The 19,068-nt window shown below is 48.4% G+C and overlaps 1 protein-coding gene across 15 annotated transcripts in view; it reads left to right on the top strand.

Annotated features, from left to right (window-relative positions):
• The window catches only part of LOC110506963 (neogenin), a 211,340-nt gene that overhangs the window by 133,714 nt on the left and 58,558 nt on the right, over nucleotides 1–19,068 (top strand). For all 15 annotated transcript variants that reach the window (XM_036963175.1, XM_036963173.1, XM_036963184.1 and 12 more), the window contains exons 6-7: nucleotides 9,058–9,212; nucleotides 9,516–9,636. In XM_036963175.1, the coding sequence (XP_036819070.1) occupies nucleotides 9,058–9,212; nucleotides 9,516–9,636 (276 nt within the window). The remainder of the gene's footprint in view (nucleotides 1–9,057; nucleotides 9,213–9,515; nucleotides 9,637–19,068) is intronic.

Genomic DNA, 19,068 nt, shown 5'->3' with positions numbered 1-19,068 from the left:
ATGCATGGGGAGGTGATAGCATCATGTTGTGGAGGTGCTTTGCTACAGGAGGGACCAGTGCCCTTCACAAAATAGATGGCATCATGAGGTAGGAAACGTATCTGGATATATTGAAGCAACATCTCAAGACATCAGTTAAAGTTAAAGCTTGGTCGCAAATGGGTCTTCCAAATGGACAATGACCCCAAGCATACTTCCAAAGTTGTGGCAAAATTGCTTAAGGACAACAAAGTCAAGGTATTGGAGTGGCCATCACAAAGCCCTGACCTCAATCATATAAAAAATCTGTGGGCAAAACTGAAAAAACTTGTGTGAGCAAGGAGGCCTATAAACCTGACTCAGTTACACCAGCTCTGTCAGGAGGAATGGGCCAAAATTCACCCAACTTCTTGTGGGAAGTTTGTGGAAGTCAACCCGAAACGTTTGACCCAAGTTAAACAATTTGAAGGCAATGCTACCAAATACAAATTGAATGTATGTAAACTTCTGACCCACTGGGAATGTGATGAATGAAATAAAAATGCTGAAATAAATAATTCTCTCGACTATTATTCTGACATTTCACATTCTTAAAATAAAGTGGTGATCCTAACTGACAGGGAATTTTTACTAGGATTAAATGTCATGAATTGTGAAAAACTGAGTTTAAACGTATTTGGCTAAGGTGTATGTAACCTTCTGACTTCAACTGTACCTCTCACTTTCTTCATACTGGACACCGATACATAAAGAGGGCATCCAGGAGTTCTTCATCTGACTGGGAAAGTAGATAAGGGACCTTATTGCCAAAATCCTAAAGTATCTCTTTAAAAGAACAGCTCTTGGCCTACATGGTTGAAGGAGGGATAATAGTATTACTGTATCTCCTAAGAAACACAAAGAAAATGATCAGTCTCAACGACTTATGTTTGTAATGGCTTGTATGGAAAGCAGTACCACACTTGGAAGGAACTATAGGAAACATGTACATTGTGATAGCTAGCTGGTATTAAACAACATAAGTATGAAATTATTTTGACTAGAGCAGTGAGGTAGCAAGATTTGATGAATTGATGTGAAAAGTAAAGTCACATACTTTATATCTGAAAGACAAAACATTGACTCAGATGCTGGACGTCAGGGTCATGGACTATATCAAGTTGTAATGGTGAATATATACACAGGCATGGTGTAAATATTACAGCCCCCCCAAACCCCCCAGAGTACAGATAGGGTTGAGTCAAGTTGACCAGGTACAGGGCCCCGTTCCAATACCTAGATAAATAAGTCTGTCCCTGTTGTAACACAGTTTAATGGAAACAGGGAAGGGTTCCATTACAGAGACACCAACCGTTAGATGTCAGATCATTGATTACTTTGAGGAATAAAGGTTGGCAGGAAGGATATTGTCAGAGTATTAGAACAAGGGCCGTGGCTTCTGTTTTGTAGGAGTCTGGTCTTTTGACTTGTAACTGTTTTGAAGGAAATACCAGCGAGAACTAACTACATTCAGAATCGTAGCCGTCCAATCTTTTGTCATTTCTACCAGCTTCTAGCTTTCGTTTGAGCCATGTTGTTCTTGGACCATCCTAAAAGGCGGTGGGTGTTAGACGTCCCAGGACTGATCTCTCTGTGGTTATTACCCAGAATGCATTCCTTGCTGCTGCTGTATGTTGGTCCAGCCGCTGGGAAAACAATGATCAAGCATCTGACCACCGCCGCCTTATTCTTCCCTCACTGTTTGTTTTGGTCGGGATTTAGACTAAAGCCGTTATCGTGAAAAGAACAGGAGAGCTAATTAGCTCAAGCCCATGCTCCGTTCCCCCCTCCGGGTAGAGTACAAACCTCACTGGCCAGGCTGGAGTTTTTTTGGAGTCATAAAGCTAAATATGGCTCGGGGCTAAGCGAATCAAAAGAGGACCATCGGACTCTCCCAAAACATTTGTTTGGTGTGTAAAACCCTCTAATCCAGATATGTAAAGAAGAGCGATGGGTCCTCAGTCAATAATATCTTGTGTAATGTAGCTATGCAATCCAAGTTAACGGTCTTTTGTCTTTGTGCCTGCCTTGTATCATAGTCAGAATTATAATGGCTTGAGTGCTAACCTAACTATGCTTACTGTAGATGCCCTTGTTGTGAGGGTGCGTTCAGGATTGCAATGTTTTGAGCGTCGACCTAAATGCTTTGGTGTTGACCAGCATACAAGGCCAAATCCTTTAAAGCTAGAATCCTTAGTTTCTATAGACATTTTTGGACTTATAAATTAATGATGTATGTCCATTTTTATTCTTAAAGAATGTAACTTCTAAATGACATATTAGCTTAGTTAAACAGTCGAACCCCAATAAAACCGTACATAAAAGCTTGTTTTTTTTTACTCCTATGTTTGTAAACTATGTAAACAAACCCTGTAGCCTCCACTTGGTTAAAACTATCATTTTGATATCACAGATGGTCAGTCCTTTCATCCATAGCTCTATGAATCTGAGTGGTTACATGTGTTATTTGATGGTGGTTATGCTTTATTGTTTCATTGAAGGATTCTAGCGTTAACAGTTTAAAACATTGTTTTCCACCTGTAGGTCACCATGTCTCGATTTGAGGCTGTTGTAGGACCCCAATACACTACCACTGGTTCAGGTTAACACAGGTTCACCAAACTATCATCATCCTGAACGCAGCTCTGTTCAAAGCACAGTATGTTGCTAAACTCTCTCCTTCACATAGTCCTCCAAAAAGCCTATTGGGAAGCCATAGAGGGCTTTGTGTTACAAACTGACAGTAAAGATGTATGACCTTCCACTGTCCTCCTAAATAACTAAACTGCAGTCCGACCCAGGAAGGGAAAGCAATAAAGCTTCTACTACTATTACTAATCTAGCTGCTGAAGAAAATAATTTGAGCCCCCTGTGAGAATTGGCCCAGCAGTTTCTCTGACTGCCTGGCAGAATGGATGGAGAGAGAGAGAGAGGCTCTTGGTTCACTTTGATGCTACATCCATTTACTGTGGCGTCTGGAGAGCACTGGGTTTTCTCTCTGGCGAGTCTGTTTCGATACGAGTGGGAGTGTGACTTACTGACTTTCAGTGGGATTGGTGTGTTAGAAGTGTCACATTCTAGGTCTGGACAGGGATATGGGGAGAGATGATTCTCGAAGGGAATATAATCAAATAGAACATGATGGATTTAGACAATCTATTATTACATTACAATGCAGAGATGTTACATAAAGGCTTCACAATGAGATTGATGTACAGAACATTAAAGCCTGAACATCATTGATCAGTTGTAAATGTCAGAAATAACTGGCTGTGTATTCTAGTCCTCAAGCTAAACAGGTAGCAGGCAGGGAGAAGCTGGATATAATCAGTCATCATGTAGTCTTATAGTGCTGTAATTGCAGTGCTCTGTGCAATCTGGTCTCTACTGTAAACCAGGATGGTGTTCTTAGGTGTGAATAACATTCCTCCTCCACACACACGCACGCACGCACACGCGCGGGCGGGCGTACAAACGCATCCCCTCAAGCAAATCCCCCGGCCTGCACACTCAAATGCCCATGTAATACACACTTCCCTTGTCCTCCCCTCATAAAAACACCACACACACACACACACTGCCACATGTCCCTAGTCTCCTGGCAGCTCCCAGTCCCCATAAGCTTTATTGGTATATTTAGTCAACTTGTGCTCATTGCTCAGTCCAATAGGTTCCATTTGTCTGAACTCCAGTTAGAGGAAATGGTGTACGTCAGCTCAGGGAGGGAGGAGAACGAGGGAGAGGGGGACATCTCTCTCTGCCAGAGATAATGAGCACCACAGGGTCCCAGCCTCCACCAGGACCTGCCACCAGAACACCTCACCAGGGGGCCCCCACATTGCTCAGGGACACACACAGATACTGCAACAGACGCACACTGCGGCATAACACACACACTGCAGCACACTGACACACACATTAAGACCAGCAATAACTCAGACACACAGAACATTTCGACTTTATCACACAGCAATGAATACTCTCTTCCCCCTCATCACACAGCAATGAATACTCTCTTCCCCCTCTTCATCACAGCAATGAATACTCTCTTCCCCCTCTTCATCACAGCAATGAATACTCTCTTCCCCCTCATCACACAGCAATGAATACTCTCTTCCCTCTCTTCACACAGCAATGAATACTCTCTTCCCCCTCATCACACAGCAATGAATACTCTTCCCCCTCATCACACAGCAATGAATACTCTCTTCCCCCTCATCACACAGCAATGAATACTCTCTTCCCCCTCTTCACACAGCAATGAATACTCTCTTCCCTCTTCATCACACAGCAATGAATACTCTCTTCCCCCTCATCACACAGCAATGAATACTCTCTTCCCCCTCTTCACACAGCAATGAATACTCTCTTCCCCCTCATCACACAGCAATGAATACTCTCTTCCCCCTCTTTACACCTCAATGAATACTCTCTTCCCCCTCTTCACACAGCAATGAATACTCTCTTCCCCCTCTTTACACCTCAATGAATACTCTCTTCCCTCTCTTCACACAGCAATGAATACTCTCTTCCCCCTCTTTACACCTCAATGAATACTCTCTTCCCTCTCTTCACACAGCAATGAATACTCTCTTCCCCCTCTTTACACAGCAATGAATACTCTCTTCCCCCTCTTCACACAGCAATGAATACTCTCTCTCGCAGTTGTCCCATCTCGACAACACCGCACTGCGTTAGCAGTTGTCCTATCTCAGACTGTTCCCCAATAGATAGGGTCAGGGTTCACCGAGTGCTAAAGCGCGAAGCGTGTAAAAATCATCTGTCCTTGGTTGCAACACTCTCAACCGATTTCCAACTTCAGCACAGTAACTGTTCGTCTGGAGCTTCATGAAATGAGTTTCCATGGCCGAGCAGCCACACATAAGCCTAAGATCACCATGCGCAACGCCAAGCGTTGGCTGGAGTGGTGTAAAGCTCGCCCCCATTGGACTCTGGAGCAGTGGAAACACGTTGTCTGGAGTGATGAATCACACTTCACCATCTGGCAGTCCGACGGACAAATCTGGTTTTGGCGGATGCCAGGAGAACGCTACCTGCTATATTCCAGTGAGGCTACAGGGTGCCACTCAGAACCTTATCTATTCCAGTGAGACTACAGTCTCCACTCAGAACCTTACATATTCCAGTGAGACTACGGGGTGCCACTCAGAACCTTATATATTCCAGTTAGAGTACAGGGTGCCACTCAGAACCTTATATATTCCAGTTAGACTACGGGGTGCCACTCAGAACCTTATATATTCCAGTTAGACTACGGGGTGCCACTCAGAACCTTATATATTCCAGTGAGGTTACAGGGTGCCACTCAGAACCTTATATATTCCAGTGAGACTACAGGGTGCCACTCAGAACCTTATATATTCCAGTGAGACTACAGGGTGCCACTCAGAACCTTTATATATTCCAGTTAGACTACGGGGTGCCACTCAGAACCTTATATATTCCAGTTAGACTACGGGGTGCCACTCAGAACCTTATATATTCCAGTTAGACTACAGGGTGCCACTCAGAACCTTATATATTCCAGTGAGGCTACAGGGTGCCACTCAGAACCTTATATATTCCAGTGAGGCTACGGGGTGCCACTCAGAACCTTATATATTCCAGTTAGACTACGGGGTGCCACTCAGAACCTTATATATTCCAGTGAGGCTACAGGGTTCCACTCAGAACCTTATATATTCCAGTGAGGCTACAGTCTCCACTCAGAACCTTATATATTCCAGTGAGGCTACGGGGTGCCACTCAGAACCTTATATATTCCAGTTAGACTACAGGGTTCCACTCAGAACCTTATATCTATTCCAGTGAGGCTACAGGGTGCCACTCAGAACCTTATATATTCCAGTGAGGCTACAGGGTGCCACTCAGAACCTTATATATTCCAGTGAGGCTACGGGGTGCCACTCAGAACCTTATATATTCCAGTGAGGCTACGGGGTGCCACTCAGAACCTTATATATTTTAGTGAGGCTACGGGGTGCCACTCAGTACCTTATATATTCCAGTTAGACTACGGGGTGCCACTCAGAACCTTACATATTCCAGTGAGACTACAGGGTGCCACTCAGAACCTTATATATTCCAGTGAGGCTACGGGGTGCCACTCAGAACCTTATATATTCCAGTTAGACTACAGGGTGCCACTCAGAACCTTATATATTCCAGTTAGACTACAGGGTGCCACTCAGAACCTTATATATTCCAGTTAGACTACAGGGTGCCACTCAGAACATTGCTCAGATGGTTGGAGGATGGAGTTTAATTAGAGTTATGGGTAAGACTGATTTTAAACCACGATTGAATTACCTGTAGGCTATTAACTGTAAGTTGCTCTGGATAAGAGGGCCTGCTAAATGATCATATTATAGAACAGTTAGCCTTGCTGATTACACTGTTGAACCCATCCTCTGTTCCCCCAGAGTAGAAAGGACCTTATCCACCCAACTGTTAACCACAATCAGTCTGTGGTCCACATGTGAATTGGAGAGCTGTGAAGGCTGATACAGAGGCTCGACATGACGCTACCTACCCCCCGCACCCCCCCACACAATCCTACTGACAACAACACAGCTATTACACCTTGGTTGCAGAGGTCATGTCTTATCAGTTCTCTGAGCTGCCCCCCCCCCCCCCCCCACACACACACACACACAATCCTACTTACACACACACAATCCTACACACATACACACAAAGTCAGCCTCCTCAGAGCCACACTCCAATTACACTGTAAAGGACAAGGCTGAGACACAGCGCTCTGCATGACCTTGTTACAGGAGAGATGGATGAGGCCATTTATCTCCACAGACGATCAAATAAGTTGACCCTGCCCTCATTACCCTGGTCTGGGGTAGAACTCCGTCTGTACACAACTCTCCATAGGATGAGACACAGGGATAATTATAGGCAGTTTTTAACTACTTTGAGATGCTTTGTTATAAAAAGACTACAGGGAAGATGGAGGTAGAGACGAGGACATTGCTTTGTGTTTTCCTGGTTGGATAACATGTCTTAAGGATTTAAGGATTGCCGTTTGGTTAAAGGGTCAGAAGTTGAAGCCAAAGTTGTTCCGTTTTCAAATTGTTTGTTCTACCTTCACTGGCAAGTAAAGAATATAAAGAGACTGGGTGGAGCTGAAATGGAGAGAGACTGGGTGGAGCTGAAATGGAGAGAGACTGGGTGGAGCTGAAATGGAGAGAGACTGGGTGGAGCTGAAATGGAGAGAGACTGGGTGGAGCTGAAATGGAGAGAGACTGGGTGGAGCTGAAATGGAGAGAGACTGGGTGGAGCTGAAATGGAGAGAGACTGGGTGGAGCTGAAATGGAGAGAGACTGGGTGGAGCTGAAATGGAGAGAGACTGGGTGGAGCTGAAATGGAGAGAGACTGGGTGGAGCTGAAATGGAGAGAGACTGGGCGGAGCTGAAATGGAGAGGGACTGGGCGGAGCTGAAATGGAAAGGGACTGGGCGGAGCTGAAATGGAAAGGGACTGGGCGGAGCTGAAATGGAAAGGGACTGGGCGGAGCTGAAAGGGACTGGGCGGAGCTGAAAGGGACTGGGCGGAGCTGAAAGGGACTGGGCGGAGCTGAAAGGGACTGGGCGGAGCTGAAATGGAAAGGGACTGGGCGGAGCTGAAATGGAAAGGGACTGGGCGGAGCTGAAATGGAAAGGGACTGGGCGGAGCTGAAATGGAAAGGGACGGGGCGGAGCTGAAATGGAAAGAGACTGGGTACTATAGACGATTGGATTTAGCTATGAGTCCCTGCGTTGTCTCTTCCTCCGTCTCTACCGTCCATGTTTTCAGTGAAGCGTGATGTTACGTGATTCCATTTGATTTTCCAGTTCTCACTAACTGTTCTATCACAGCCTGCAGCTGGGAACACGCTACAGTGTTGTTTAACAGCCTGTTATGGAGCGTTACCCTTCACATTACAAGAGGAGAACATGATAGGTAATCTCACATTAAATGATTTCTCAGCAGACAGTTATACACACCCACACACACTATTTTATTCAGTTATTCAAATGAACCTTTATTTAACTCGGCAAGTCAGTTAAGAACAAATTCCTATTTACAATGAGGGCCTTTGGGGACGAGGGCTGGGATTTAAAAATAAATAATAATTATACAAAACACATCATGGCAAGAGACAACATATCGTAGAGACCTAAGACCACAACAACAGCACGGTAGCAACACACGACAACAACATGGTAGCAACACATGACAACAACATGGTAGCAACACACGACAACAACATGGTAGCAACACACGACAACAACATGGTAGCAACTCACGGCAACAACATGGTAGCAACACACGACAACAACATGGTAGCAACACACGACAACAACATGGTAGCAACACACGACAACAACATGGTAGCAACACACGACAACAACATGGTAGCAACACACGACAACATGGTAGCAACACACGGCAACAACATGGTAGCAACACACGACAACAACATGGTAGCAACACACGACAACAACATGGTAGCAACACACGACAACAACATGGTAGCAACACACGACAACAACATGGTAGCAACACACGACAACATGGTACAAACATTGGGCACAGACACCAGCACAAAGGGCAAGAAGGTTGAGACAACAACACATCACGCAAAGCAGCCTGTCAGTAAGACTGTCCATGATGGAGTCTTTGAATGAGAGATTGAGATTAAACTGTCCAGTTTGAGTTTTTGTTGCAGCTCGTTCCAGTCACTAGGTGCAGCGAACTGAAAAGAGGAGAGACCCGGGGATACCCCCACACAGGCACACCCACAGAAACACAACCACGCACCCCCCCTACACAGGCACACCCACAGAAACACAACCACGTACCCCCCCCACACACACGCATGCACCCCCCCACACAGACACACACAGACACTCTGACGCACACACACACACAGAGACACTGATACACCCTCACACACACAGACACTCTGACACCCCCACACACACACAGACACTCTGACACCCCTCTCCCCTGCTGTATGTTGCAGTTCCTCCGGAGTTCCTGAAGAGGCCGGCCAACATCTACGCCCACGAGTCCATGGACATCATGTTTCAGTGTGAGGTCACAGGTTCCCCCGCCCCCACCGTCAAATGGGTCAAAAACGGAGACGCTGTCATTCCCAGCGACTACTTCAAAATCATTGTAAGTTTGTTGTATTGTAAAATGTCATTAGGATGTGTGGCGTAAAACCTGTAGTTCAGCTTCTGATCTTTACTGAGGGGAACTTCTAGTGACTTTCTACAGTCTGATACCTCTTAACCAATCGCTTTAACAAGCACAACTTCAGCTAGATGCTCAACTGATGTTGTCTTTGATTTACGAGTGGTCGGTCAATCACCATATTGATCTCACACAGTCTCCACCTCAAGACATTGACCTATTTCCCTCTCTCCACCACCTGATGTTATTGACCTCTCTCTCTCTCGATCTCTCACTGACCCGCAGAATGAACACAACCTGCAGGTGCTGGGTCTGGTCAAGTCTGACGAGGGCTTCTACCAGTGTCTGGCAGAGAACGATGCAGGGAACATGCAGTCCAGCGCTCAGCTCATCATCCTAGAGCACGGTACGTTGGGAGGGGAACCGAATGGACAGGGTTCTAGATAGAAGACCGTGTTCATTCTTGGGGAGCTTGGTTGTAGTAGTATTGATGGGTGTTTTGGGGTACATCAGGTTTACTCAAACACATGGCTGGACACTGGACATAAGTAGAGCCTAGAATACAGTAGACAATGGGAATATTGAACAAATCTAAGAAGCATGCCCAAAGAGTATGACGAGCAAAGAGAGTGGGACAAGAACAAAGACAACCCAAAACCTCCAGGGAGAGGGAGAGGTAGGGACAGAAACAAAGACAACCCAAAACCTCCAGGGAGGGGTAGGGACAGAAACAAAGACAACCCAAAACCCCCAGGGAGAGGGAGAGGTAGGGACAGAAACAAAGACAACCCAAAACCTCCAGGGAGGGGTAGGGACAGAAACAAAGACAACCCAAAACCTCCAGGGAGAGGGAGAGGTAGGGACAGAAACAGACAACCCAAACCCTCCAGGGAGGGGTAGGGACAGAAACAAAGACAACCCAAAACCTCCAGGGAGGGGTAGGGACAGAAACAAAGACAACCCAAAACCTCCAGGGAGAGGGAGAGGTAGGGACAGAAACAAAGACAACCCAAAACCTCCAGGGAGGGGTAGGGACAGAAACAAAGACAACCCAAAACCTCCAGGGAGGGGTAGGGACAGAAACAAAGACAACCCAAACCCTCCAGGGAGGGGTAGGGACAGAAACAAAGACAACCCAAACCCTCCAGGGAGGGGTAGGGACAGAAACAAAGACGATCCAAAATCTTGAGGGAGGGGTAGGGACAGAAACAAAGACAATCCAAAACCTCCAGGGAGAGGGAGGGGTAGGGACAGAAACAAAGACGACCCAAACCCTCCAGGGAGAGGGAGGGGTAGGGACAGAAACAAAGACAACCCAAACCCTCCAGGGAGGGGTAGGGATAGAAACAAAGACAACCCAAACCCTCCAGGGAGAGGGAGGGGTAGGGATAGAAACAAAGACGACCCAAACCCTCCAGGGAGAGGGAGGGGTAGGGACAGAAACAAAGACAACCCAAACCCTCCAGGGAGGGGTAGGGATAGAAACAAAGACAACCCAAACCCTCCAGGGAGAGGGAGGGGTAGGAACAGAAACAAAGACAACCCAAACCCTCCAGGGAGGGGTAGGGACAGAAACAAAGACAACCCAAACCCTCCAGGGAGAGGGAGGGGTAGGGACAGAAACAAAGACAACCCAAACCCTCCAGGGAGGGGTAGGGATAGAAACAAAGACAACCCAAACCCTCCAGGGAGAGGGAGAGGTAGGGACAGAAACAAAGACAACCCAAACCCTCCAGGGAGGGGTAGGGATAGAAACAAAGACAATCCAAAACCCCCAGGGAGAGGGAGAGGTAGGGACAGAAACAAAGACAATCCAAAACCCCCAGGGAGAGGGAGAGGTAGGGACAGAAACAAAGACAACCCAAAACTTCCAGGGAGAGGTAGGGACAGAAACAAAGACAACCCAAAACCTCCAGGGAGAGGGAGAGGTCGGGACAGAAACAAAGACAACCCAAACCCTCCAGGGAGAGGTAGGGACAGAAACAAAGACAACCCAAAACCTCCAGGGAGAGGTAGGGACAGAAACAAAGACAATCCTAAACTTCCAGGGAGAGGTAGGGACAGAAACAAAGACAACCCAAAACCTCCAGGGATAGGTAGGGACAGAAACAAAGACAACCCAAAACCTCCAGGGAGAGGTAGAGGTAGGGACAGAAACAAAGACAACCCAAACCCTCCAGGGAGAGGGAGAGGTAGGAACAGAAACAAAGACAACCCAAACCCTCCAGGGAGAGGTAGGGACAGAAACAAAGACAACCCAAAACCTCCAGGGAGGGGTAGGAACAGAAACAAAGACAATCCAAAACCTCCAGGGAGGGGTAGGAACAGAAACAAAGACAATCCAAACCCTCCAGGGAGAGGGAGAGGTAGGAACAGAAACAAAGACAACCCAAAACCTCCAGGGAGAGGGAGAGGTAGGAACAGAAACAAAGACAACCCAAACCCTCCAGGGAGAGGGAGAGGTAGGGACAGAAACAAAGACAACCCAAACCCTCCAGGGAGAGGGAGGGGTAGGGACAGAAACAAAGACAACCCAAAACCTCCAGGGAGAGGTAGGGACAGAAACAAAGACAACCCAAAACCTCCAGGGAGGGGTAGGGACAGAAACAAAGACGACCCAAACCCTCCAGGGAGAGGGAGAGGTAGGGACAGAAACATAGACAACCCAAAACCTCCAGGGAGAGGTAGGGACAGAAACAAAGACAACCCAAAACCTCCAGGGAGGGGTAGGGACAGAAACAAAGACAACCCAAACCCTCCAGGGAGAGGTAGGGACAGAAACAAAGACAACCCAAAACCTCCAGGGAGAGGGAGAGGTAGGGACAGAAACAAAGACAACCCAAAACCCCCAGGGAGAGGGAGAGGTAGGGACAGAAACAAAGACGACCCAAACCCTCCAGGGAGAGGTAGGGACAGAAACAAAGACAACCCAAACCCTCCAGGGAGGGGTAGGAACAGAAACAAAGACAATCCAAACCCTCCAGGGAGGGGTAGGGACAGAAACAAAGACAACCCAAACCCTCCAGGGAGAGGTAGGGACAGAAACAAAGACAACCCAAAACCTCCAGGGAGAGGTAGGGACAGAAACAAAGACAACCCAAAACCTCCAGGGAGAGGGAGAGGTAGGGACAGAAACAAAGACAACCCAAACCCTCCAGGGAGGGGTAGGGATAGAAACAAAGACAACCCAAAACCTCCAGGGAGAGGTAGGAACAGAAACAAAGACAACCCAAAACCTCCAGGGAGGGGTAGGGACAGAAACAAAGACAACCCAAACCCTCCAGGGAGAGGTAGAGGTAGGGACAGAAACAAAGACAACCCAAAACCTCCAGGGAGGGGTAGGGACAGAAACAAAGACAACCCAAAACCTCCAGGGAGAGGGAGAGGTAGGGACAGAAACAAAGACAACCCAAACCCTCCAGGGAGAGGTAGGGACAGAAACAAAGACAACCCAAAACCTCCAGGGAGAGGGAGAGGTAGGGACAGAAACAAAGACAACCCAAAACCTCCAGGGAGAGGGAGGGACAGAAACAAAGACAACCCAAACCCTCCAGGGAGAGGTAGGGACAGAAACAAAGACAACCCAAAACCCCCAGGGAGAGGGAGAGGTAGGGACAGAAACAAAGACAACCCAAACCCTCCAGGGAGAGGTAGGGACAGAAACAAAGACAACCCAAAACCCCCAGGGAGAGGGAGAGGTAGGGACAGAAACAAAGACAACCCAAACCCTCCAGGGAGAGGTAGGGACAGAAACAAAGACAACCCAAAACCTCCAGGGAGAGGGAGAGGTAGGGACAGAAACAAAGACAACCCAAACCCTCCAGGGAGGGGTAGGGATAGAAACAAAGACAACCCAAAACCTCCAGGGAGAGGTAGGAACAGAAACAAAGACAACCCAAAACCTCCAGGGAGGGGTAGGGACAGAAACAAAGACAACCCAAACCCTCCAGGGAGAGGTAGGGACAGAAACAAAGACAACCCAAACCCTCCAGGGAGAGGTAGAGGTAGGGACAGAAACAAAGACAACCCAAAACCTCCAGGGAGGGGTATGGACAGAAACAAAGACAACCCAAAACCTCCAGGGAGAGGGAGAGGTAGGGACAGAAACAAAGACAACCCAAACCCTCCAGGGAGAGGTAGGGACAGAAACAAAGACAACCCAAAACCTCCAGGGAGAGGGAGAGGTAGGGACAGAAACAAAAACAACCCAAAACCTCCAGGGAGAGGGAGGGACAGAAACAAAGACAACCCAAACCCTCCAGGGAGAGGTAGGGACAGAAACAAAGACAACCCAAAACCCCCAGGGAGAGGGAGAGGTAGGGACAGAAACAAAGACAACCCAAACCCTCCAGGGAGAGGTAGGGACAGAAACAAAGACAACCCAAAACCCCCAGGGAGAGGGAGAGGTAGGGACAGAAACAAAGACAACCCAAACCCTCCAGGGAGAGGTAGGGACAGAAACAAAGACAACCCAAAACCTCCAGGGAGAGGGAGAGGTAGGGACAGAAACAAAGACAACACCACCAGACACCAGAATAGATTCAGGTCCTAAAAATAGGACTGGGTGTATGAAAACGCCCATGTGGGGGAAAGGGAGAAATACTCATCTGGGGCTGGGTGACGGTGAAGTTTTTTATTCTCCATCCTGCTTTTAAAAGTGCTGTTTCTCTGCCAAATCAAGAAGCACCGCACCTCATGATTCCAACAACCAGCACATCCACCTACAGATATCTACAGTAGCTACCAAACTACCTGCAGGACTGCATTTCTGTAGGTAACCAGATTTAACACGTGTGAATTGTCCCATTAATCCTGAGCAGGTTGGTTAACGGATTAGCATAAATTGGGGTGTCGGTCAGATGGCTCCCTCCAAACAGTGTTCTCTTCTCCCCGTTGGACGGCACTAAGTCAGAAATAATGATGACCTGCAGCTTTTAAGTAGCATTATGCATATCTCAAATAATTGCTCAACAAGGGAGATCAGCAAGGGGTGTCTTGTGACCTAAAACTTGTTTTAGTTTGGGATCAGTCAGTAAAGCAGATGGTCTGACACACTCGCCTGCCCTCAGCAGGACGTCAGAGAGAGCACTCTTATCCCATGACATGAAAGGGCTGTTTTAATGATTCCTACTGCCTTTGTAAGGTACAATAGCTTATTGGCTACAGCTGCCAGGCTAGCAGCCCTTTCTCCCCCTACATTACACCATGGTGGCTTCTTCTCATGAAAGGAGTTCAGTGCTCTGTTTACAGCTACACAAACAGTGAATGTGGAAAGTTCATATTCCCTGAAGAGTGTATGTAAATATCCATCATATGCCCTTTGCTTATTTCCAGTTTCCATACATTTGATTCCTCCCTGTGTCAGCATGTGGTCCATCAGCATCCTAAACAATCCTATCATTTCTTACAAAAGCTGCCTCACAGAGGTGCCAAAGTAAGTATTCCCTTCCATAGAAACGGCCCAGTTTGACCGTGCTGTTCTGTGAATATCGCTCTCTGAGGCTGGGAGATGATTTTCTTCCTCTAGCTCTGTAATTGAGAGTAGATCTCTCTGGAACGTATCTCCTCTCCTGTGCCGGGTTAGTGTACACAGATCCTCCTTGGTGCCATCTGTCAACTCTCCCCTCCCGCCGCTCTCTCCTATCAGCCACCTGCTCTGTCCCCTGTGCACCTCTGTCCACTGGGCCAAGCGCTAAATATGCTGTCCGGTCCGCACCTCTTTTCACCCTCACCGGCTGTCCCCCTCACCGCTGGGGGTCCTTATCCGCTCCCTCCGTCCTCCTCGCCTGTTTCTCCCCCTTCCGTCCTCCTCCTCCTGTGTCTCCCCCTCCCGCCCTCCCGCCCTCCTCCTCCTGTCTCCCCCCTCCCGTCCTCCTCCTCCTGTCTCCCCCCTCCCGTCCTCCTCCTCCTGTCTCCCCCCTCCCGTCCTCCTCCTCCTGTCTCCCCCCTCCCGTCCTCCTCCTCCTGTGTCTCCCCCTCCCGTCCTCCTCCTCCTGTGTCTCCCCCCTCCCGTCCTCCTCCTCCTGTGTCTCCCCCCTCCCGTCCTCCTCCTCCTGTGTCTCCCCCCTCCCGTCCTCATCCTCCTGTGTCTCCCCCTCCCGTCCTCATCCTCCTGTGTCTCCCCCCTCCCGTCCTCATCCTCCTGTGTCTCCCCCCTCCCGTCCTCATCCTCCTGTGTCTCCCCCCTCCCGTCCTCATCCTCCTGTGTCTCCCCCCTCCCGTCCTCCTCCTCCTGTGTCTCCCCCCTCCCTCCCGTCCTCCTCCTCCTGTGTCTCTCCCCTCCTGTCCTCCTCCTCCTGTGTCTCCCTCCTCCCGTCCTCATCCTCCTGTGTCTCCCCCCTCCCGTCCTCATCCTCCTGTGTCTCCCCCCTCCCGTCCTCCTCCTCCTGTGTCTCCCCCCTCCCGTCCTCATCCTCCTGTGTCTCCCCCCTCTCGTCCTCATCCTCCTGTGTCTCCCCCCTTTCGCCCTCATCCTCCTGTGTCTCCCCCCTTTCGCCCTCATCCTCCTGTGTCTCCCCCCTTTCGCCCTCATCCTCCTGTGTCTCCCCCCTTTCGCCGTCCTCCTCCTGTGTCTCCCCCCTCTCGCCGTCCTCCTCCTGTGTCTCCGTGCTCGTCCCCCTTTTCTCTCCCGTGTCGTCCCCTTCAGATTTGCCCCTTCTCCCTCACTGCTGCCGCGGTTGCATTAGTGTCTATGATAGAAAATGAGTTTGAATCATGTCTGTGCTCAGTCATGTAAAGAATGAATTTAGAAAAAGTTCCAATACAAATAAAATCCATATGTACAGTATCTTTTTGTAATCCAAACAAACATTTATTTCCTGTTCATCCAAGTTCAGACAGAAAAGCCTCCATGAACGAGCACTACTTCACTGACTAAGACCAGAGTAGAAAAACCGTGTTCTTTGTGTTCTTCCTTCAGGAGTTCCACAAAGCAACACAGACCAGCTCACTGCCACGGGTTTAAAGCCCTCAGTTACTTTTTGGAGCAGGAGACCAAAAATAGCTCTCAAATTGCAGTCCGGAGCAATTTTAGTACACATTCCTTCCTTTGCCATGTGTTCTGTGCAATGTAGGGTGACTAGTTACAAACAGATGTTCGAACAGGACAACTGCAGAAATGGACCTGGATGGGACTAATTATATAATGCGAGGGTGGCCAAGTGACCCTCGTTAATTCACCCTGTTAACCGGCCTCACTTCCTCCTGTCCTCTCCTATAATGGTGAGGAGCAGAGCCTTTTAAAAGGCTTAGTATTGTTACTGCCACCATTTAGAAGTATTTGAGCCAGGCCACCACTCGTTGTTAGGTGTTGCTAGTTTAGCATCTTATTGGTCTCGGTAGTCATTTGTGGTCTATACATGTCTGGTTTTCTAGTCATTTACAGTCAAGTGTGTATATTATATGGCTGGGTTGTAGATTGACATTGTAATTGGAAACGAACTAAGAACAAAATGTATTCAACATATACAGCGTTCAGTATTAACTCTCATGGCGTCTGTGTAGGATGGCAGTCAGTATTGGAGGGGAGCTGATGCAGGAAATCGGCGAATGAACAGGCATTGAGGATGTTGTTTGCTCCTCTGCCCTCTGCCTTTTCCTCCCACATTCATTCAAGAGATGTTCTTCTCTTTTGCATTGCAATGCTTGTTTTTCTCCCCTCAGCATGTAAGCACTGCTTCAGATATTCAAGTGCTCCTCTCTCAGCATACAGAATGTTTTGACCCCCCCCCTGGTTCGGAGGCGCCCGCTGTAGAAGGGAATTGTATAGGATAATCAAATACCAGCAGGAGTTGATTGGCTGAGTCTACTTCATCTCATACTGTTTTTTAAAATATGATGTCTGTTATACCAGGGTAGTGTGTCTGTTATACCAGGGTAGTGTGTCTGTTATACCAGGGTAGTGTGTCTGTTATACCAGGGTAGCGTGTCTGTTATACCAGGGTAGCGTGTCTGTTATACCGGGGTAGCTCGTCTGTTATACCGGGGTAGCTCGTCTGTTATACCGGGGTAGTGCGTCTGTTATACCGGGGTAGCGCGTCTGTTATACCGGGGTAGCGCGTCTGTTATACCGGGGTAGCGCGTCTGTTATACCGGGGTAGCGCGTCTGTTATACCGGGGTAGCGCGTCTGTTATACCAGGGTAGCGTGTCTGTTATACCGGGGTAGCGCGTCTGTTATACCGGGGTAGTGCGTCTGTTATACCGGGGTGGCGCGTCTGTTATACCGGGGTAGCGCGTCTGTTATACCGGGGTAGCGCGTCTGTTATACCGGGGTAGCGCGTCTGTTATACCGGGGTAGCGCGTCTGTTATACCGGGGTAGCGCGTCTGTTATACCGGGGTAGCGCGTCTGTGTTGTACCAGGTGTCTGTATTTTACCAGGGTAGAGGGTCAGGTGTCTGTATTGTACCAGGTGTCTGTATTGTACCAGGTGTCTGTATTTTACCAGGGTAGCGGGTCAGGTGTCTGTATTGTACCGGGGTAGAGGGTCAGGTGTCTGTATTGTACCAGGTGTCTGTATTGTACCAGGTGTCTGTGTTGTACCAGGTGTCTGTGTTGTACCAGGTGTCTGTATTGTACCAGGGTAGCGGGTCAGGTGTCTGTATTGTACCAGGGTAGCGGGTCAGGTGTCTGTATTGTAGCGGGTCAGGTGTCTGTATTGTACCAGGGTATAGGGTCAGGTGTCTGTATTGTACCAGGTGTATGTATTGTTCCAGGTGTCTGTAACAATACCAGGGTAGCGGGCCAGGTGTCTGTATTTTACCAGGTGTCTGTGTTGTACCAGGTGTCTGTATTTTACCAGGGTAGCGGGTCAGGTGTCTGTATTGTACCAGGGTAGCGGGTCAGGTGTCTGTATTGTACCAGGGTAGCGGGTCAGGTGTCTGTATTGTACCAGGGTAGCGGGTCAGGTGTCTGTATTGTACCAGGGTAGAGGGTCAGGTGTCTGTATTGTACCAGGTGTCTGTATTGTACCAGGTGTCTGTATTGTACCAGGTGTCTGTATTGTACCAGGTGTCTGTATTTTACCAGGGTAGCGGGCCAGGTGTCTGTTTTGTACCAGGGTAGTGTATTGTACCAGGTGTCTGTATTGCACCAGGTGTCTGTATTCCGCCAGGGTAGAGGGTTGGACCAGGGTAGTGCGTTGGACCAGGGTAGTGCGTTGGACCAGGGTAGTGCGTTGGACCAGGGTAGTGGGTGGAGTGGATAAAACCAAGAAGCGCTCAGTCAGACCGAGGCTTTAACAGGAATCAGTCACTCCACCCATAGTGACCCCCCCCCCCACACACACACACAGCCTCTTCCCTCCTCTCTTTGTCCCCTTCTTCCCCATCTCTCTTCCTCACTCTTACCCTCTCCCCCTCCCTCAGCACATTGTCCCAGTCGGTCCCCACCCAGAGCAGAAAACCACTCTAGTCAACACTAAACTGACAGGACACAGAGCACTTTCACCACAGCCAAACACAAATGCCTGTTGAGAAATGGACTTTCTCCATCTAATGACTGGCTGAGTGCTTTTTTTGTTTTGCAGAGCGTGGGAGCAGTCGCATGATAAATTGAAATCAGTGGTGTTGGAATGCAGAGGCTGACATAGTGATAGATCAGAGAGGGAGAGATCTCCGCTGCCAGGCTTGCCAGCCAAGCTGCTGGGGAAGTTTTCACTTGGGCATAGCAGAGTGGGATAGAATCAATAGGATATTATAGAGTATAATTCAACCTAGCAGTGCTGTTTTTGATGGATGTGTCAATACTGATTAGACTGGAAAGAGAGGAACTATAGTATCTACAGAATACTACTACTGCAGAGAATACTACTAGTGCAGCAGAGAATACTACTAGTGCAT

Source organism: Oncorhynchus mykiss, chromosome 26 (assembly GCF_013265735.2).
Source record: "Oncorhynchus mykiss isolate Arlee chromosome 26, USDA_OmykA_1.1, whole genome shotgun sequence".
Classification (NCBI taxonomy): domain Eukaryota; kingdom Metazoa; phylum Chordata; class Actinopteri; order Salmoniformes; family Salmonidae; genus Oncorhynchus; species Oncorhynchus mykiss.
The sequence above is the reverse complement of the archived record's forward strand: the minus strand, read 5'-3'. Positions and strand labels throughout refer to the sequence as shown.